This window comes from Python bivittatus, unplaced genomic scaffold (assembly GCF_059951505.1).
Source record: "Python bivittatus isolate LINGU-HERP-01145 unplaced genomic scaffold, Pbiv_v1 ctg000810_np1212, whole genome shotgun sequence".
Taxonomy (NCBI): Eukaryota; Metazoa; Chordata; class Lepidosauria; order Squamata; family Pythonidae; genus Python; species Python bivittatus.
The window spans coordinates 4395365-4416899 of NW_028277111.1; the positions used below are offsets into that span (position 1 = coordinate 4395365).

General features: G+C 46.6%; 1 protein-coding gene, 1 long non-coding RNA gene and 1 pseudogene across 6 annotated transcripts; 2 read left to right on the forward strand and 1 right to left on the reverse strand.

Moving 5' to 3' along the window:
- Positions 1-1360: 1360 nt before the first annotated feature.
- LOC103058642 (major histocompatibility complex class I-related protein 1-like) lies at positions 1361-10804 on the forward strand (annotated as a pseudogene). Its single transcript, XR_015793640.1, has 6 exons — positions 1361-1454; positions 2172-2402; positions 2697-2972; positions 3587-3874; positions 5809-5886; positions 8553-10804. The product of XR_015793640.1 is annotated as a major histocompatibility complex class I-related protein 1-like (transcript).
- LOC112541897 (uncharacterized) lies at positions 10771-12434 on the reverse strand. Of its 2 annotated transcripts, XR_015793656.1 has the most exons (4): positions 12064-12434; positions 11455-11746; positions 11027-11364; positions 10771-10900 (listed from the first exon to the last, which is right to left on the reverse strand). It is a non-coding gene; the product is annotated as an uncharacterized LOC112541897 (long non-coding RNA). The 2 variants fall into 2 exon arrangements; XR_015793655.1 differs by lacking the exon at positions 12064-12434 and having other exon boundaries at positions 11455-11952.
- LOC103058179 (uncharacterized) lies at positions 12109-21155 on the forward strand. Of its 3 annotated transcripts, none has more exons than XM_088129357.1 (5): positions 12109-12252; positions 12526-12639; positions 13380-13461; positions 14419-14545; positions 16069-21155. In XM_088129357.1, the coding sequence occupies exons 3-5, from the start codon at positions 13396-13398 to the stop codon at positions 18963-18965; spliced, it is 3090 nt and encodes a 1029-aa protein (XP_087985483.1). In that variant the 5' UTR covers positions 12109-12252; positions 12526-12639; positions 13380-13395; the 3' UTR covers positions 18966-21155. The 3 variants fall into 3 exon arrangements, with proteins under 3 accessions (XP_087985483.1, XP_087985484.1, XP_087985485.1); XM_088129358.1 differs by having other exon boundaries at positions 12110-12252; positions 16066-21155; XM_088129359.1 differs by lacking the exon at positions 13380-13461 and having other exon boundaries at positions 12110-12252; positions 16066-21155.
- The last annotated feature ends 380 nt before the right edge of the window (positions 21156-21535 follow it).

The following is a 21535-nucleotide window of genomic DNA, read 5'->3' on the forward strand; positions in this document are numbered from 1 at the left end:
CTCACTCCTGCATGATAAGCATCAAACCAGCATGTGATTTCCCCATTTTGTTGTGTACACCTGCGCAAAATATTTTACACACACACAGATACACACACACACACACACACACACACATAAACCCCTTCTTTCTCTCTGACTCTCATTCCCCCCGCCCTGCCCCACAGGACTGTTTGTTCATGTAGAGACATGGGTCGCCCTCTGCAATTTAATTCTGGGAGAAGGAGCTAGACCTCATGGAGGGCCAGAGCCAGTCTGAGCTTACACCCCTCCCTCCTTCCCTCCCTCCCTCCCTCTCAGAAGGCCTTGGGGGGCTTTGGCCCAGGCAAGCCTCCCCCAGCCCAGAGGGGAGATGGTGGTTCTGGGGCAATCAAAGGAGTGGATCAGCTGAACTGAGGAGGGGCAGTAAAGGAAAAGAGGGGGAAAGGAAAAGGAAAGAACGGAAGCCTCTAAAAGGGAAAGGAGGGAAAGGGCCGGGTCAGGAGAAGAAAAGGTTCCAGTAGTGTGAAAGAGTCATTATCCAGTAAAGAAATAGACTTCAAATCCCTATTTCCCCTCAAGGAATCCCCCAGGATGTCTCCGGAGTCCTCAGAGAGAAGAAGAAGAGAAGAGAGATAAATCAGCCCCGGGAAGCCACAACCAGCTTCTGCCCAGAGATCCGCGGCAGCCGCGCGGGGAGGGAGGGGTCGCCCGAGGGGCCTCGCCGAGAGGATGAGCCAGGAGGGCGCGCGGTGGCCGCGCTCGCACAACGCGCGCAACCAGCTCCTTCGCGCGCTGAACTCGGCTGGCGATCATCTTAAGGGGACCACTGTGTGTTGTGGGCAGCCTCGGACTGGGACTCCCCCTCCCCATTTCTCCGCCAGGGCCCCGGAAAACATGCAAAATAGGCAGACTGTGAGAACCTGCAAGTCTTAATACCCAACAAAGTGACTCCCTTGAAACCTGGAGAAGTTCAAAGAAAGATTAATTTATTGAGAGGCAGCGCGCATCCTCGAAAGCATTGCTGAAACTAAAAGCCCCCGCGTGCCAAACTCTACTTAACTACTTTTTCTCTAATACCGCCCCCCCCCTTCAACTCACAGTCCCTCTTGCGCCTTTCCCTGGGTCTCTCCTGGTCTCCCGCTGGTACGACCCTGGCATTCCTGAGAGACGGATAACAGCATCCACGTGTAACGGTTTTCTCTAGCTCTACCTCCCGCCCCCGCCGCCTTTTCTTTGGAATGGCAGAACTGAAGCAAGCTAGCTAGCAAAATGGTTAATTAACTGCGAGGCTTCTGACAGATTTGAATCTGAAAATTTCAGGGGGCGGAGAGCGATGCTTTCCGGGGCGGAGCGGGGTCTCTTCAGAGGGTGGTGCAAAGGGGCGAGCGGTCGGAGGGTGATGTGGCCGCGCCAGGCGCCCCTCCTGCTGCTGGGGGCAGCGCTGGGGGGCTTCGTGCCGCGGGGCTGCTGCGGTGAGTCCCTGGCAGGATCTGCCAGCTGGGAGGGAGGAAGCAGAAAGCGGGGAGCGCTTGTCCCGGGTGGGTCTCTCCCCCTCCCCTCCCCTCCCCTCCCCAGCTCTTTCCCTCAAGGAAACTTCTTCCTACCCTCGCGCTTCGCTGAGCCCCGGTTAAGGAGTTTTAGGATTTGATTTGTAATCAATTCGCATTTGTATTTGTGAGACAACCGAAAGTGAAAGGAGAACGTTCAGCCCGTCTCGCCTGCCTCCTCTCCCTCTTCCCCCCGCCTGGCCGGGCAGGGGGCGACGCCCTTGCAGTCGAGCTCCGCCGTCAGAGAATCTCACAGTCGCCTGCAGGCCAGGAGGGTGATGGAGGGCGCTTTCTTCCCGGTGTGTTGCGCTTCCAGGAGCAGCGAAGTCTCCGCTCGGAGCAGCTCCTGTCCTGCTGGCCCTCCAGCAGTTGGCATGTGGGGTCAAATGGGAGTCAGGCCCACAAGCAACTGCGTGGAATCCGGAGGGCCCCAGGGACCCTCACCAGATGTGGCCCTGCCCAGCTGTGGCCAAGAGCTGCCGGGGCTCCCTCCTGGGGTTCTAAGGCATGAACCTTCCCAAGCAGAGCAGAGAGAGGGCGGCCCACGTGTTGAGGGGCTGCTGCGTGACAACAAAATGTTGGAGGGGGTGGAGCTGCAGTGCAGAGCCCCTAATTCGGCCCTTCACCCTCTTTCCTTTCCAGGCTCCCTCTCACACTCCCTGTGCTACTTCTACCTGCAAGAGCCCAGCCAGCTCTTCATTAGGGGCTACGTGGATGCTACCATAGCCCATCACTCGCTATGACAGCCTCACCAGGATGATGGAGCCTCTGTGCCCTGGATGGAGGAGGAAGAGAAGGAGACCTTTCTGGCCCTTGAGTGGGTCTTCAGGGCTGATCTGGAGAAGTTATCAAAATTCAGCCCCCAGACTGGAGGTGAGCAGAGGCACGGCCACCTTTGGCCTCCCATGGCTGCAGGGGGCGTAATGGGGAGGTTTTCTTTCCTTCTCCCTCAGCTAGAAATTTTTCATGCACTGGCCCCACCCAAAAAGGGTTAATTGCACCCTCTGATCACTAAAAGACTTTCCTCCCTGTGGGATAAAGAGGGGATGGAGAAATCTGATTTCCCTCCCCAGGTGGGATTGGGGGGTAGACTCTAATGGTAGCTGGAGGGTGTCTAGGGAGAGGAATCCTGGACCTTTCTCACCCCCCTCCCCCCGTTTCTTTCAGGGCTTCACATCTGGCAGGTGATGTTGGGCTGTGAGCTCAGAAAAGATGGAAGCCAAGGAGGGTTTTTACACTATGGCTATGATGGGAGGGGCTTAATCAGCTTCAACAAGGAGACCCTCAGATAGGTGGCAGCTCAGCCGCAGGCCGAGAAGGTCAAGGAGGAGTGGGATAGTGACCTGGGGTGGTCCCAGAGGAACAAAGACTTCCTGGAGGAGACCTGCATTAAGCGGCTGCAGAGATACCTGTCCTACAGGAAGGAGGCGCTGCAGAGGACAGGTGAGTGGCAAAGGGGGGCTCCATTGGGCAGTTTTTGTGTAGGCTCCTTCCTCTCCCCCTCCCCATATTATTTCTGCCCCACATAGCCAAGCCATTCTTTGTGCACTTGGCAGACAGAGATCTGGGAGTATCCCACCTCAGATTACAGAAGAACAGTGGGAAAATAATATTCAAAGCCCCCCAAAATAAGGTCTTCACAGATAAAGAAAATGAAAGTAACAAAGCAAGAGATCAAGGCTGCAAGATCCAGCTCTATTTAAATGAGGAAATTTTGCAAAGCAAAATACCGTATAATTCCTATGTCCTGCATTTAGGGCAGAACCAAAAGATGAGTCTCTTCCTGATTTCCATCTAGAACAATGTTTAAAAATGCAGTTTTGGCAGCCTGGTGTTATGAATCTGCTAAACATTATGATTATTTTGTTCACAATGGAGACTTTACCCCAGGAGTGTATGTATCCCTTTCCAAAATAAATCCAAAGATCTTCAATGCCCCCATCTGTGAGGGTCCTACTGATTCAGAAGAGTTGTCCACAAGAAGTCTTTCCTGCTATTAAATTACCTTGCCAGGAATCCTAGAGATCCTGTGAGTTGTGGTGTTGCTGTTTTTGCAGAGCCCCCAGTGGGGAAGGTGACCCACAAGGCGGTTAGTGGCAACGTGGAGACCCCCATCTGCCAGGCCTACGGCTTCTACCCCAGGGAGATCAGTGCCACCTGGAGGAGGGACGGAGAGGTCTGGAAGTACGAGACCGTCCGTAGGAATGTGGCCCCCAACTCAGATGAGACCTATTACGTCTGGCTCAGCATTGAGATCGACCCCAAGGAGAGGGACCTCTTTCGGTGTCACCTGGAGCATGATGGCTTGCAGGAGCCCCTGGTCTTGGCCTGGAAGGAGGAAATGAGTGAGTGGCTAAACATTTGCAACATGTAGAAGTAGATTTTCCTAATTTTCCCTGGTGATAGTATGGCAGCAGCTTGCCATCACTTCTTCCAAGAGAGTTTCCCAACGTACTGTAACCTAAACCTTGGGGGTCTCCTGGTGGCCTCCCATCCAAGCACTAAGTTGGTCAATCACAGTTTAGCTTGTCCAAGATCAGCTAGGGTAGGCTAAGTGCCAACTGCTGTGACAAAGGTAACGTCTACGTAAAATTGAGCTCAACTTCTAGCGACTACATAGACCCTCCCATATAGATTTCCTGTTTGGAAAGAGTTTGCCACTGTTGTTTTTTTGACTTCCCAGTGTAAACTTAGTGGTCTCCTGTTCATGTACTGACTAGGTCAAATTCTTCAGTTTCTCCCCAAGGCAGAACAATGCCCCTGTGAGACTGGGCTGAAGCTGCCATAACCTAAAGATGAAGCAGTAAGCAGAGAGGACAAAAGCCAGGAAACCTGTCTATAAGATCCCTTTGGGGAGGTAGATAAGAAGGAAGGAAGTTGTTAAGGAAAAAACAAAGGAAAAATGTGACCTGAACCAGAAAAAGAAAGTTGGGCCTGAGCACATGGAAACCCCAATCCCATCAACAACTGCCAGACTTGTGAATCAACAAGGCAAGGACTTTCGGGGATAAAAGGGGTCCCAAAGCCCAGCCACTTGGAGTCGTCTGAGTCACCTTTGGATCCAGACTTGGAGGCTTCGTCCTTCTAGCCAGTGCCTGGCAGCCTAGTTGGGAAGGAGGTGGGTAAGCCTGGATGAGACTATGTGTGTGTGTGTGTGTGTGTGAGAGAGAGAGAGAGAGAGAGAGAGAGAGAGAGAGAGCAAATTGCCTTGCAACCAGTAAAGTTTTGCTGTTACTTTAAATTCTCTGGGTCTCCGTGTATTCCAAAGAACCTCTTGTGCCTCAGTGTTCGGTTGGAAGTGATTTGCGGATATCCCTAATTATTTCCCGGCTGTTGACCAGGGCTGTGTGTCTGCTTCAGCCGCACCGATCTGGAAAACCCAGGTAGAAAGCAAGGGGGGCTGACAAGATCCCTGTGCCTCAATAGGCTGTGAGTGTGTAAGGGAGTGACCATAAGCCGAACCTGGGAGGAGCATGTGCAACACCCCCTCCCTTCTGCTCTTCCTCTGCTGGGAAATGTGCTGGCCATTCACTTTATTAGGAATCAAAAGAGGAAGAGGAGCAAAGGTTTAATGTGGGTTAATGTGTGTATGAATTTTTAAAATAAGTGCTCTCATTTTTTTTTCTCTTTTCCTAAAAAGCCTCCCCACCCCATCCATTTTCCTTTGCCTAAACACTCTCCCCCCTCCCATGTCAATTCCCTATAAGGAAAGTAGCCTTTGTATCTGTGCTTGTCTTAATTGGGGTTGACCTGGTCCAGTAACTCCTTCGCTGCTGAAGGGAAAAGCCACTTGTTTGATCTTTGCTTGCACCCAGAGGTCCTCGGATATTATATTGCTGTAAATCTGGATCCCTTATATTGTTTCCATACCATGATATTTGTGCAGGATTAACTAAAAAGATGGACATTCTGCTGTTTAGATAACTTAGGGCAGTGTTGACCAAACGTGGCCACTTTAAGATGAGTGGACTTCAACTCCCAGAATTCCCCAGCCAGCCATGCTGGCTGGGGAATTCTGGGAGTTGAAGTCCACTCATCTTAAAGTGGCCACATTTGGACAACACTGACTTAGGGTTTTGGTAATCAAGAAAAGAGAAAGCATATTTTATCAATCTTAATCAGAATTTAGGATATTGATCTTACAAGCATAAAGTTATTTGACTTTTTCATACAGAATTGAGTATAACATTAGGAAAAAGGATCTGCTGCAGATGCCATCCAGGTATTTCAGTCACGTTTCAGCAGGGAACCTATCCCTTTTCCTCTTCTCCCACTGCAGCTCTGAGCTCTCTGTATTTCAGCATGGGAGGAATGCTGCTTGCCGCCCTTCTGCTGGCTGTGCTAACTGGCTGTATCGGTAAGTAAGCTGGAGATGCCAAGCTACAGACGCCTTTGTGGGAAGAGGGAATTGTCATTCTGATTTCGGCTCTAAGGCCTTGTTTTCCAACCTTGGCAACTTCTAGGGGTGTGGACTTCAACGCCCAGAATTCTCATCAATGGCCAAGCTGGCTGTGGAATTCTGGGAGTTGAAGTGCACACGCCTGGAAATTGCCAAGGTTGGCAAGCAGTGCTTTAAGGAGAGGTTAGGGGCTTCTCAGAAGACTCGTGGTTTCCAAAATCTCCACCCAAAATTTAGAATGAATCAAGAAATGTGCTTTGAGTGAAGGTCTCAAACCATGATATAGAAGTAGTTCCCCACTACCTTGTCTGAGAATGACTTTTCAACTTCTCAGTGTAGTTTACAGCCCTGACATTTCCTGGTGGTCTCCCACCCAAAGATGAATCAGATCCTGCCCTATTAAGCTTTGGTGAGATGTCACCACCTGCTATAGGATAGCATGAATTAAGGCACACCCAGCTCAGCCCTTGCTCTTGTCATGGTGTAAAGAAAGCCTCTTTCCAAACTCAAGTCCCATCTTTATTTTGGGCAACTCAGGGCAGCATGTATTATGCTCTCTCCTTTGGTTTTCCCCACAACAACAACCCTGTAGGTGGGGTAGGCTGAGGGGAGGGAGTGGCCTAGGGTTCCCCAGCTGGCTTAAAGGAGGACTAGAACTCATGCTCTCCCATTTTCTAGTCCAGTGCCTTAACCACTACACCCAGCTGGCTGTCTTGCTTAATGCACTGTCCCAAGACCTTCATCCCTGGTTAGGGCTGTAGCCTTTCACTTGGTCAGTGACCATGGATCCCCTGGGATGCTCCAGAAAAGGACAGACTCAGTCCAGTTTTGCTGTCTTTCCTGGGAAGCAGGGTGCAAATCCATTTGAGAGCTCAAACTTGGAGATGAATGGAGGAAGAACATCTAAGTTTTTTTCTTTGATACCTTCAGGATATTGGAGGAACACAAAGAAAGTCCCACCACTTCAGGCAGTGTTCTTGAAACAGTACGGATAGCCCAGCCTGGTGGATTATGCTCAGAGAGAATGAAGCTTATTGAGAAGAACAAAAAAAATCCAATCTCTGGGGCCCCAGAGGTACTGAATGCTGACTTTCAAGACCAAGGTCTTCCCAGCTGAATGTTGGAAGCACTCAGGATGTTGCGTGAGCTAGTATTTGCTCAGACAGTTTGATATCTGTGACTGGATATCTCCATCAGAGCAAAAGGAGACTGTTCTGCAAACACCTTGAAAATAGTATGGTAATTACTAGAAGCAGCGCTGATTGTGTTGGGCAGGACTAAGTAGGTATGGGAATCTTGTAGTATGTAACTATATATAACTTGTCACACACACACACACACACATTATAATATAAATATATAACCATGGTGCCCAACTTATGATACATCCCCCCCCCAAAGTCAGGTTAGCTCCATCCCAGTTAACATTCTGGAAGTCCCTCAAGACCTGGTTATGTCCCCAGGCTTGGGGGTCTCAGGGAACTGGTGACATTCCACAATGGCTCCACTATTGTGGTTAATATATTCACTCACTCCATGCCTTGTGGTTTGTATATTTTAATTTTTAATAAAAATTGTTATATTTTTATAAGGATTGTTTTTATATATTTGTTGTTTTATTTTATTGTTGTATGCTGCCCAGGGTCACTTATTGTGAAGGGAAACCACATATAAACCACATTTTCACCCCGTTCAAAAGAGACAATAAAAAAGCTGTTGCACCGTGGTGCTGCAAGAGAGGCAAGCCTCAGGCATGCTGCTGGCGGCCCAGGGAGGAGTTTGTGCCATGAGACGTTCCCATTGCTGCATTTCCATCTCGGATTACCAAGCTGTATTAACCTGACTGTATATACGAAACAGAAGAAACAATTGCTGAGAATCCTACCCCATGTGAGAATGAGTTGTGGGGTTTGTCCTGGTTAACTTCATGGTTGCCTAACTTTGGATGGCCCAAATCCTCATTTCTGTTTGATTTTCATTGTTCTTATGATTGTGATTAAATGTATTTTATTTCAATGTATGCCTGCTTGCACTCAATATATGAAAAGCATGTTACCAAAAGATAAGGCAAGAGTTAAAATGATGGATTTAAACTCCATAGGAGCCACAACTGATCCCAACTCTCTGCATATTTACAGCAACCCTTGAGTTCATTATGTTATATGTGGGCATTGTGCTGCCCCCCCCACTCCGCACAAGCTTTTTGTGTATTAGGGCTGTCCGGACAATCTGTTTGTGTACTGTTGTGTTTGTGTATTAGGAATTTCCTGTGTCATTCCTGCTTGTTCTGGTTTGATTTGATAGGTGACCAAGAAAGGAAGAAGTGTTGAGTTAAAAGTTGAACTATAGTACCCTTTGCCTCATTACAATAGTAAAGAACACACCCCTGGGAGTAAACATGAGATGCTAATGAGCCCCCCTCAGGGCTTATTATGGGGTACACAGTTGTAGTACGCATGTGCGTGATGCAATACACCCGTTGATTTGTTTTAGCCAATAAGAATTGTGATGCATGTTTCACGCTGATTGAAATGAAAAAACAAAACAAAACCTTTGGGCGACACCCCTCTGGGCACGCCCAATTTGGATTTTGGTCCTGAGCACGTCTCTTTGCTTCCTTACAGAAATCAAGTTTCCTCGATTCTGTGCTCGATTCGGCTCATGTTCACCGGGTGAAAACGTGCTCCAATCCGTTGGTCACCCCGCGGCCAACGGCAGATCCAGAGCATCTATCTCATTATATGGTGTGGGATCGGCGGCTTTGACACTTCACTCCTTCCAGTCCCTAATTGCCTGTCGGGCTTGAGTCTTCAGCTCTGTATGGATTTTATCATATATGCCAGCTGAAGGAGATCTGCAGTTAAAGGTAATTTCTTAATTAAAGGCAACTTTTAAATTCAGTATGTTATAGTTCTCTCGGGTCTTTCGATTAAATGCTACCTTAAGTCCAACGCACCGAAAGTCCTCAGAAGAGGGCGGGGAAGGGTGTTCCGCAGACAGGGCGGACTTTCGCTCAGAGTCGTCAACTCGGCTGGAGAACCACGTGGCTCCTTTGTTTATCTCGACTTTCTCCTTTCGGAAGCCCCTCCTCCACGCACGCGCAGTTCCTTGAGCCCCCCAATCTACTTTCGCTTTCGCTGAGTCGGGTGCGCGATCTGCCCAGCAGCCGATGGTGGAGGCGGAGCTTTTTCTTCTCCTGAATCGCGGGGAGCTCCGACGAACAGCCGCGGTGCGCGGGGCCTCGGCGTGCTTTCCCCGGAGGCTCAGCCCCGGAGGCCTCCGTGCAAATCGGAAGCGCCCTTCGCAGGCAGGGGCCGCCGAGCTCTCGCTTCCCCCGGGCAGGAGCCGCTTTCCTTGGGGCAGGGAGAGAGCAGCGGGCGGAGGCCGAGCCCGGTTTTGCGGGGAGCGTTGGGCTCCTACTTAAAACCCTCGCGATGGTGAGGATTTCCCCGTTCCTGAACGTAGAAGCTGCCAGAATGACCGAGAGGAAGAGAAAGCAGAAAGGCTGCGACTCTTGCAAGCTCCCGTTGCAAGGAACTGAAAGGAGAAGCCAGACGGGTTTCTAATCCTTGGGAACCTCCATCTGGCAGGCCACCCAGGAGCTACGGAGGCCTTGATCCGGAATTGGGGCTCATCATCAGACCCAAAGTCTTGCTGCTGGGAAATTATATTTGGAAGTCCAATGCTGTAAATAAACCTCCGGGCTTACAAGATCACCCCCATGTTTAGAGACCGATTGGTGGAATTACTGGGCATTGGAACTAACCCTGGGGGTTGAACCTGTATGCAGCCCCACTGCACCCACAGCTCAGAGCAGACATCTGGGAAGGGGCTGGTGGATGAGGGAGGAGAAGGTCTGGGTAGGGAGGAAATCTTGGCCCGGAGGGTCCAGCTATCACTTCTCAAGGGAGCAGGTCTTGGTGTGGGGAGATGCTTCTCTGCTGGGGCCCTGGAGTTCAGTCCTGCATTTGCAGCTGAGAGGTCTCTGGGCTGGGAAAGACCAGTCTCTCCCCGCCTCCCCACCATATCCAGAGAAAATTAGAGAAACTGCAGGTCTGTGACTCTGAATCAGACAGGTGAGTATCAGGAAAGAGAAGGAGGATTCCTCATCTGCAAAGACTTGTTAACATACCCACCTCCTGGACTTTAATTTGGAAGGGATTTTTATCAAATATTCCAGTGACACAAAGGTCTCCGAAGAAGAGCATGAGGATTTGCATTGGACTGCAGCTCTGCACAGATGGAGAGCTCAAAGTAGTACTTTGTGAAATATTCTCTTTTTCACGGTTGAAAATAACTCACACTCTTCTTGAAATTTAACCTCTGTGAATGAAAGTCACTTTGTAGAGGGAGTACTATATATATTGTGCTCTCTTTGGAGCTGCACTGGAGCGCAGGTGGACATCCAAAAATCTTCAGGGATGGGAGCAGCCAAAGGGCCTCCCGCCATTCAGGCTGGCAGCAGAGGGGACTTCAGGGGAAGGAGCAGGCTGAAAGTCCTCCAACCCAGCCTGTGCTGACTCTATACTTTTTGCCTGTGACTGTTGACCAGAGGACTGTAAGTATTATCAGGCATAGAACATAATTTTTTCATGTATCTTTTGCTACATTGTCCATAACAATAGATTAGCAAATTGATTTATATTGTTCATCTGAGTTTGTGTGTATCTTATTCAATATATCAAGGTTTGGCAAAGATGTATGGTACTCTGACTTATTTCTGAAGTTGAGGTTTCTGGGCAAGAACATGATTCAAGGGCAGTTAGTAGGAAAACTTGCTTCCATTAATTTCTACCCCAGGAGCAAACAAGGAGAGGAGTCAAGAGAAGGAGAAGATTTTTTGTTTATTTATTTATTTATGACCTCTGCCTCCAATACTGCAGCTTCATATTTTCTTCTCTTGGGATGAAATAGGCTTGGTCTTTCCCCTTCTCCTATGGAATTATCTGAATGGGGATACAGAACCTTTTTCCTAAATAAAATGTGAAATGTCCTAGTATTATAAATTCCAGAAAAGACTGCCAAAGCATGTAAAGAATTAAAGATATTGCATGTCACATTATCACCCCTCGCAGCTCCCCGGACAAAATCCTCTCACCTGCCTCTCCCGCAGCTCCTCCTCGCCGGCGGCTTGGCTCAGCAGGAAGCCCTCGGCCAGGGCCACCGCCTGCGAGCAGGTCTCCGCCCCGCATTCCCCGACCCAGCGCTCCACCTCGGCGGGCAGCAGGGCCAGGAACTGCTCCAGCACCAGCAGGTCCGGCATCTCCACCTTGCTGCTCTTCTCTGGCCGCAGCCACTGATGGCACAGCTGGTACAGTTTGCTGCAAACCTCCCAGGGCCCCTGGGCCTCCTGGTAGCAGGAACTCCAGAAGCACCAGCGCTGAGCGTCTGAGCAGAGGGTCCACTCAGCAGAGCTTTGGATGAACAGAATGTCTCCTTTTCACAGCAAGGAGATATTCCCTGATTACTTCAAACTACAAAAGACCCTCCCCAATGACCTGGACCCAAAGTAAAGAAGGTCCTTACCCAGAGTGGCCAGATTCCTAGAAACCTTTAGCACTGTTACTCAACCTCAGCAACTTTAAGAGGTGTGGACTTCAACTCCCAGAATTCCCCAGCCAGCATTGGACTTTTTGAAGAATACTGTCTGTCTTCCTTGGAGGCAGAAGTCTCTTTGGGTGTTAAATACATGTTTTTCTCTTTACATCATTATTTGAGGCAAGATGTGCATTTCTTTTTACTCAAATGAAGCTCTCTCATAAGTTAAACCAGGAGCAAGCAAAACATGACCAAGTTAGTTCAGGGTGGCAGAGCATTCCTATGATTAAAAAATAAAATAACACGTTGTCACCCACACTCTCTGCTGTCCGCTTGTCAGAAGAGAGTGCGGTAAGTCCGATTTCTCGGGAACCCTTTTGGGAGTTTGGGGGCTTCGCTTCCCCGCTGCTTTTGCTCGTGGGAAGAGCAAACGCTTTGCAAGAAGAGGTCCGCGACCACGACTTCCCTCCCGCCGACCCTCGCCCCACCGCGATTCCCTGCAGGAACAACAGCTGAGCCCACGCCGCGCCCCGTTTGTAACACCGCAGTCCGGGCAACTGCTGAGCTTCCGAATGAAACAGAGCATGCGCGAGAGACCTCGGCCAGCAGTTGTCGCCCTGCGGGCGGGACCCGACGGGTTGCAGCAGGAAGTGATGCCTCTCTAGGAAGACGCGCTCGCTCCCCCTCCGTCCGGGCAACCTGGGGGCCGCGGGGAGTTCCGCCGCGACGGAGACCCGAGTCCGAGGTGCAGCGGCTTTTCTCACGAGCAGACCGAAGGAGTGGCTGGTGAGTTGCGGGAGGCGAGACTCTTTCCCCCCCAGCTGTCAAACAGGAGCGAGGCGCCGCCTGGCCGCTTCGCTGCAGCTCCGCAGCTGTCTCTGGGCGCCGGCGGCGACCCAGGGAGCTGGGAAAGCGCTTCCCGTCCGGTTGTCGGGAAGGAGCCCGCCACCGGCCCCTCCGCCTTCCCGGCTCCTCACGTGGGGCCCGCGGAGGGGCTTCGCGCAGACGGTCGAATTGCACCTCTCGCTCAGTCTGGTCCTTTCTTCATGTTCCTCTCAGGTTGCCTTTTTGTCAAGAGCTGCAACTCAGGCCTAACTGTGGCCGAAGGCTTCGTCCTGAGCCAAGAGGAGCAGGAGTGGGAAGGAGGCCCGGAAGAGAATTTAAGCCTGGGAGGTAAGGAAGGAGGTAATGCTACGGGTCGGGTCCTGGATTCCCCAGTGGCCTGGCCAGTGGGCTGCCCACCAGGCTGCCCACCATCGCAGGCAGAGGAAAACGAAGCAGATCCCAGCTTTCCAACCACAATTCTCCAAGAAGAATGGATAAAACAGAGCTCAGTAAAGCTAGAAGCAAAGAAAGACCACACACTGAAGATGGGAGCAGGGGGTAGAGGAAAAGAATGGATAATCAGAATTAAGAAAGGAATAGAGCTATTTCATAAACAGGGTAAGGCAGGCAAAGAGAGCAGAACCACCGAGGTGTATCAGTTTGAAGAGCAGGATTGGCAACAGGACACTGGGGAGGTATTAATGGAAAGGCCCAAGGCAAGGTGAGTTGTACCATTATGCTCCTCAGAAAATCGTTCATAGATTAGGCTCTTTTTTTTTTTTTTTTAACAGTGACTGGTCTTTCAGGTGCAGGAGTGATTGATGGAGGCAGTCTCAACACATCCTGAGGGAAAGGGAGGCCTGTTTAATCCCTGTCAGCTGCTTTTTAGGAGTATCTGTGAGGAGCATCCAATTTAGGTCATCTCATTGTTTCAATGAAGGCTTCTTCTGAGAAGGCAGGCTCCTTCCACTCATCATCTTTTTTACAACAGATCTTAACCTTGTCTGTATGTATATGTAGGGTCTTCATAGAGCTTCTTCGCAAGGCCTTCAGATAGCCTGTTTCCCCCACTTTTCCCTCACTCACAGGAACAGAAGGGCATTGATGGAAATCCCTGAAACGTCTCCTCTTTGGGATGGAGCAGAAACAGCAGCTGGGCCTCCAGCTCAGGTAGGAGGTGCTTCAAGAGAGCAGGGGACAGTTTGGGGGCTCAAAATCTTGTTATAGGAATCAGTGCGCGGCCACTTAGCAGTATGGAGGGTTCAAATTTACTCTGCTTGCTCTACTTTTTAGACTGTTGTGGAGATACAAAGAGGAGAGGCAAAACCCTATAGGCTAATCAGAGAGGCCTATAATGGGAAATATAATTGATTTCTGGAAAGAGTTGAGTTCTTTTCCCGTGTCTGTGGTAGTTCATAGTAACAAATATATCTGCAACATGTGTGAAAGTAGCAAATTCTTCTGCTTATACAGGAATGCAAAACAAATTGAAAAATAAAACCAGACGATTGAAGCAATATGGGTATTATACCAACTGCTACAGACATACACAGGCACATTTGATTTAAATTAATTATGTGAAGCACAGATTTCCCATGTTAAAAAAAACCCATATAGTCACGGGCTAAATGGCTGCTACAATAATTGTTGCAAGAGTATGAAAGAGAAATGAAAGTAGTGAGAATGTTAGGATTTCCAAAGCCATCTCCAGTGCTGAATTCTTGTAGGAAGCAAATTCCTACAAGAAGCATATATATGCAGTTTGTGTAAGACTCATGTAATTTACTCAACCCGGGCAGGTGGGGGAAGGGAATATTCACCCCCCCACACACACACATGATTTCTGCTGCGTCGTTGTAGGAAGCTCTCCAAATGGAGCTCTGCTTTCTCTATTCTCCAACCTGGAGGCAGCTAAGCTACATTTTGTACACTCAGAGCACTGGCATCACCACTGTGGAACCCTCCACCGCAGTGACTAGCTGGGCATCCAGAGACAAAGCTGAATGGAGCTATCTTACAATAAAAGGTGCATTCACTCTGTTGCAAAGTTCTGCTTTTCTGATTTGTGAAAGAAGGGGAGGAACTTAGAAGGACTGTCTGCTAAGGATTATTTTCTTTCCCTTTCAGCTCTCCGTGTCCTTTGAGGAGGTGGCTGTGTATTTCACAGAGGAGGAGTGGGCACTGCTGGATTCTAGCCAAAAAGCTTTGTACAGGGAGGTCATGCTGGAGATTTCTAGGAGTGTGTCTACTCTCAGTAAGGCCCCTCTTTGCCCTAGATTCAATACTTAGGCAGGGTGTTTTGTTTTCAGAGGTTATTAGGGAATATCTGGATAAAGGAAAGGAATATTACCTTGAGCGTTAAGAAAGGGAAGAGATGAGCAGGTCCCTCCTTAGATGTGTGATGGGATCCTTTTCCATCTGGGAAGTGAGGATGGTCCTAAGTGAGTCTTCTACATTCTCTCTAATCTCATCAAGACCAAGTTAGTCAATGGCTTGAGGAGTTTGTGACTCTGGCCTGTCTAGCAGCTTAATTTACAAATGTGTATCTTACATCTGACCCTGACCAGGGGCATGAATTCATGGAAAGGTAATTTCTTGAATACATAGCAAGCCAAATGTGAAATAGGGATCACATAAAAATGGTAAGGGTTTAAATTGCACCATGTACTCAGATAATTTCAGATAATTTGGAATTCTTGTACGTTTGATAATATTTCCAAACCTCATATATTGAGAGACCACTGCAAACTTAAATGTACATTTTGAAATGTTGCTTTTCATTGTGTTTATTGAAATAGATCAGGGCATCATTTTGCCTGAAAGCTTAAATTCAGGCAGTTGTTGATTCCAATATTTCCCAGGCCTGCCAGACTCTTTCCCTTTATTGACCCCTCCTTGCCCTCCCCCCCCACTTCTTTCCTCTGTCCTTGAACAAAGAACAGGGGACCTAGAACAGGCATATCCCCAGTTTCTACCCTCAGAATGCTTTCATAAGTCTGCTTACAACAGATATGCTAATAACCATTTCAACAATTGTATCAATTCATGTATTGAAGGGTAACTCTACAATACTGTTACCCAATTCTTTTCCTTTCTCTTATCTCCTTTAGTTTTCTTTTAACCTTCCCTTTTCTTACACTCCACCTACAAATAATATAACTTATATATTGGGTGTATATAACAAAGAAGTTAGTAAGTTCAACCATGCAACTTTGCAAGATCTACTAATAGTTAAATTGATAGTTCCAATCATTTTCCAACCTGTCCTCTTTTATCCTTCATTATATTGTCTTATTTAGATTTCATTATCGCTAGACATGATCTTTGTTGAACAGGGGCTGTTCTTTGAAGGCTGGCTTTGTTTAGTTAATTTTTAAACAGGCTCTAATTCACATTTTTGAACACTAAGTTCCACATTCCACTCACAGGTTGTTTCTGAAAGCCTGGCTAGAATATTACTATTATATAGCTTAAAAGGGTTGCTCATTTCTTTCATGTAAAGGCTGAGAAACATTCCCCCCTCCCTTCCTGCCATAGATGCCAACAAAGTTTGATCTTAAAAGCAAGGAGCTCCTTTAAAGGCAAGAAGCATCAGAAGGATTTTTTTCAACAGTAATTACTGTAGGTCTATTAATTTTGATCAAAGTATACAAAGACAGAACAGGGAAAATCTTAACAATTATGAACTAACAGGTCCAGCTAGTGGATCTGTTGCCTAATGGCTGTCTCAGTTTCTGCATAAAATTTATAACAGGAATTTCTTTTCTCTCGAAGCAGGTAATGGTCAGGAGAACGAGCATGACAAGGAGCCGAGGGCAGTGGCGTTGCAAGCAACCAAACATGAGGTGGAAGAACTGATGATTGAAAATCAAGAGGAAGAAAGAAAGCAAGACAGAATCTATTCAAAGAATGGAGGGGAGAAATCTCCTCCTCTCTGTGTTGAATTCCATGACTTCCTGATCCAGGCAGATCTGAAAAGAAACAGAAAGGGGAGACATCCAGGATATGGCAAAAGAGATGAAAATAAGTTTGATGAATATTGCAAAACCCAGATGAAATGGAAACAATATAAATACAGACAGCATGAGGAAAGTATCAATCTTTCCTTCCCTCTTAATTTACATGGAAAACTCTATAGGAAAAATAATTCACATATATTTCTAAAATCTGGGAAGAATTTCAGTCTGAGCAGTCATCATACTTCCACTGAAGGATTTCACACAGAGAAGAAACCATATAAATGCTCTGAGTGTGGGAAGAGCTTTAGTAACAACAGTGCTCTTACTTTCCATCAAAGGACCCACATGGGTGAAAAACCATATAAGTGTGTGGAGTGTGGTAAGACCTTCCATAGAAACAGTATTCTTACTCGTCATAAAAGGACCCATACAGGTGAGAAACCATATAAATGCTCTGAGTGTGGAAAAAGCTTCAGTATGAACAGTGATCTTACAATACATAAGAGAATCCACACAGGCGAGAAACCATATAAATGCTCTGAGTGTGGAAAGAGCTTCAGTATCAGCAATGCCCTCATTTTTCATCAAAGGACCCACACAGGGGAGAAACCATATGAATGCATAGAGTGTGGAAAGAGCTTCCATAGAAACAGTATTCTTACTCGCCATCAAAGGACCCATACAGGTGAAAAACGCTATAAATGCATGGAATGTGGAAAGAGCTTCAGATTAAACAGCGATCTTACAGTACATAAAAGAGTCCACACAGGTGAGAAACCATATAAATGCACAGAGTGTGGAAAGAGCTTTAGTAAAAGTGCTCACCTTACTTGCCATCAAAGGATCCACACAGGTGAAAAACCATATAAATGCACAGAGTGTGGAAAGAGCTTTAGTCAGAATGGTGCTCTTATTTCCCATCACAGGATTCATACAGGAGAGAAACCATATAAATGCCTGGAGTGTGGAAAGAGCTTTTGTCAGAGTGGTGCCCTAACTTCCCACCAAAGGACCCACACCAGAGAGAAATCACTTGAAGATATGGATTGTAGAAAGAGCTTCAGTACAAACCTTCAGCTTACTTGCCAGCAAAGGATCCACACAGGAGAGAAACCATATAAATGTTTGGAGGGTGGAAAGAATTTATATCAGAACAGTACCCTTATATCTTACCAAATGTTCCACACTGTAGAGAAACCATATAAATGTATGGAGTGTGGAAAAAACTTTAGTCTACACAGTATTTTTATAAAACATAAAAGAATCCACACAGGGGAGAAACCATATAAATGTGTGGAGTGTGGAAAGAGGTTCCGTGAGAGCAGTAGCCTCATGACACATGAAAGAATCCACACAGGAGAGAAACCATATAAATGTACAGAGTGTGGAAAGAGCTTCAGTAGAAACACTATTCTTACTCGCCATCAAAGGATCCACACAGGAGAGAAGCCATATAAATGCATGATGTGTGGAAAAAGCTTCAGTTTTAACAGTGATTTTACAGTACATAAAAGAATCCATACAGGTGAGAAACCATTTGCATGCATGGAGTGTGGAAAAAGCTTTAATACAAGCCCTCAGCTTAATTGCCATCGAAGGATTCACACAGGAGAAAAACCGTATAAATGCTTGGAGTGTGGAAAGAGCTTTCGTCAAAACAGCGCCCTAACTTTCCATCAGAGGATCCACACTGGAGAGAAACCATATGAATGTACGGAGTGTGGGAAAAGCTTTCGTCAGAACAGTGCTCTTACATCTCATCAAAGGATCCACACTGGAGAGAAAATATATAAATGCATGGAGTGTGGAAAGAGCTTCAGTCTCAACAATACTTTTATAAAACATAAAAGAATACATACAGGGGAAAAACCATATAAATGTCTGGAGTGTGGAAAGAGGTTCCGTGAGAGCAGTAGCCTTATGACACATAAAAGAACCCATACCGGAGAGAAACCATATCAATGCACTGAGTGTGGAAAGAGCTTCAGTAGAAACAGTAACCTTACTTGCCATCAAAAGATTCATACGGGGGAGAAACCATATAAATGTATGGAGTGTGGAAAGAGTTTCATTTTGAACCATGATTTTACCATCCATAAAAGAATCCACACAGGTGAGAAACCATATAAGTGTATGGAATGTGGAAAGAGCTTCAGTAGCAGCAGCGCCATTACTTATCATCGAAGGATCCACACAGGGGAGAAACCATACGGATGCACGGAGTGTGGGAAGAGCTTCAGTAGCAGCAGTGCACTTACCTACCATCAAAGAATCCACACAGGGGAGAAACCATACGAATGTATTGAGTGTGGAAAGAGCTTCAGTAGTAGCAGTGCCATTACCTACCATCGAAGGATACACACCGGAGAGAAACCATATGAATGCAGGCAGTGTGGAAAGAGTTTCAGTAGCAGCAGCGCCCTTACGAACCATCGAAGGATCCACACAGGGGAGAAACCATATGAATGCCTGGAGTGTGGAAAAAGCTTCAGTAGCAACAGTGCCCTTACAAACCATCTAAGAATCCACACAGGGGAGAAACCATATAAATGCAAAGAGTGTGGGGAAAGCTTTAGATGGAGCAGTGACCTTACTTCTCATCAAAGGATTCACACGGAGGCAAAACTATATTGTCAAGCTGTTGGCAGCTCAATTCAACAAGAAGCAAGATCTTCCCTAGGTTTTTTCAAACAAGATTTATTGAAGAGAATATGATAAAGTTACAGAAGTATAAACAATTGGATCCTGTCACTTTTGGAACCTTATTATCCCTTAGTCTGTTACAACAGAGTCTTTCTCACACTCACTGTGGACTGGTGAGAAAGTTGTTCTCTTGATTGATAAAAGAGGAATGTCCAGGTGGCCAGGCTAGGAATCTCTCTTGGGTGTGAACATAGCAGTATATGGCCTCCCCCATTAAGTTGGCCTCCTGTCACAATCTCAGTATCTGGAGAGCCCATCATCCTGGGCAACAGTTCTGGTGAAAGCAAAAGAGTAGCCCTTGACTATGAAGAGGAAACATATTTTTACATTTGCTATGATGTGATGTCACCCAAAATCCCAAAATAAAAGGTGCATAGTTTTAAAAATGCAAAATAACCCACAGTTTTGTTTACTGTGGATCTGAGGATCAAGACATTTTCCCTGAGAGGAGGCAGCGCGTACAAGCAGTTAGCTTAAGATAGGAATTAGAGTAGAAAAGTTCATTGTTTCTGTAATTTTAATTTGTGCAGGAAAAATGACTGTGTAGGCCTGGCTGACTTTTTGACTTGGCAATAAATAATTAGAAATGTGTCGGCTGATAGGAGCATTCATTTAACTATAGAAAAGCTGATGGTAGATTAGTAGGTTCAACCCTCTTAAGATAGAGAGGAAAGAATGTCTAGGATTTGGTAATGTGTGTCTTTCATACATTTTGCTTGCATAATTAATTTAATATGTTCTGTTTTTATGTACTTTTATGTCCTTGCAATCTCTCTTAAGATAAAAAGAATAATTTCATTTACTGATCTTTCTAAACGCAGAATAGTACATACTATTCCTGATGTGAAGGTCGTATTTGCAGGATTTATTATCTTTACTCGGCAAATCTTTGGGTATCAAGCCTAAACACATAAGATTTACATTTCCTGGAAAAGGTGAAACCTGCATCATGTTATTCCGCATTCTAAGAAAATGGGAGGAAACTTCATTCTCTGAAGATCAGGGTGTGTCTCTGAAGAGGCGCACTGTGGCACTGTTGGTGCCTGGTTGGATGGGCTTGAAGCAGCTCCTCAAAGTAGTGATCAGAGTGCCCTTAGTCGCGTGGGAGGGGAGGGGCAGCAAGTGGCCTGAGGGCTCTGAAACTGGAGGAAAAGGAGGTTTCTCTCCTCTCCTTGTGTCCTCTGGAAATCCTCTCTCTCCTCAAATGCTGAGGGAAGGCTGGGCGCTCTAAAGGTCCTGAAATGTGTTACCCTTGGCTCTGAGGGGATAAAATAGGATTAGAATCGGGGTGAGGTGTCCTCTGAAGGCGCTTCCCCATCCATACGCCCCAGCAGCCACTCACAGCACTGCCCCACCCCTGCTTGTAACTTGGAAAATCTCACTGGAGTGAAGCTGTAGCTTCTGCTCCTGCATTCGGCTGGTTGGTGTCGATCCCAGCACCTCAGACCTCAGCCTGGATTTCCTCATTTCAGCTTCCTCTTAAACTCATCCTCTCTGGGTTGTTGCTTTTTTTCTTCTTTTGATCCTCCTCTTTATTAAGACTCTGGAACCAGCAGATTCCTGGGGTAAGAACAGAAGAAAGAGTAGTTCAGTTGTGCCTTAATTTTCTTTCGGTGTTTCGGGAACCTCTGGTCTCTTTCAACTGGCTGAAACTAGGATATATTTGGGCTGCTTTGAGATCAGCTTGGTGATTTTTTCCCCTACCATTATTATGGTAGCTTTGCGTCACAAGGAGTAATATTAGGTCTTTCCCCAGAAAAGAAAACTTAGTTGATTAACCTGAAGTATGAAGAAAAGCTTTGGGTTTATATGTCGAATAAATGTCTTATATAACCATCTTGGAGGAGGCGTTCCTATTTATTGATCTCAGGTTGGAGAAGAGAGAACCTCTTTGAACTACTGCTGGGGAAGGATTTTAGTCAACCTTTTTCTATTAAAATAACTCTTTTAAAAAACCTTTTGACCCACTAATTGAACCCATTTTTTTAATTACGCAAAAGCTTTTTTTAAAAGTCCTAGATAATTTTCTCCAGTTTGGCCACTGGAACTTTGTTTCCACTGAAATAGTGGCCAAAACGCAATAGCTGATTCAAGCAGGAAATACAAAATTAGCTGGGCTAGTTGGTTTTATTTGCAATTCTGTGTTGCCTTCCATTGTTGTTTCTCTATTTCTGTTTTCCCAATAAACTTCTTTTTATATCTAAAAAAAAAAAAGGGCTGGGTTGGCTTTTTCACCCCAACGCAACAATACAATAATACAATTATTGCAGGCAAAGTGAAAGGCTTTTATTAAGGGAGGGTCAAGTCTTTTTATAGGGTACAGAAACAAATGATACATACATATGGTGTATGTGATAAGTCAGAAAGCAACTAATCAAACAATAAAAGGCACTGATTACACATGAGAATTGAACAATAGAAAACAGTGATTATGGATAACATTCCAGAAGTGGTAAATTTATGGGTTGTCACTCCCTTTCCCAGCTGGGTTTGTATCTTTCTTAAAACTTCTAAGCATCTAAGCTGGTGCTTTCGCAGAAAGCCCCGCTATTTCTTGGATGGACCATAGGACGGCCTCGTGC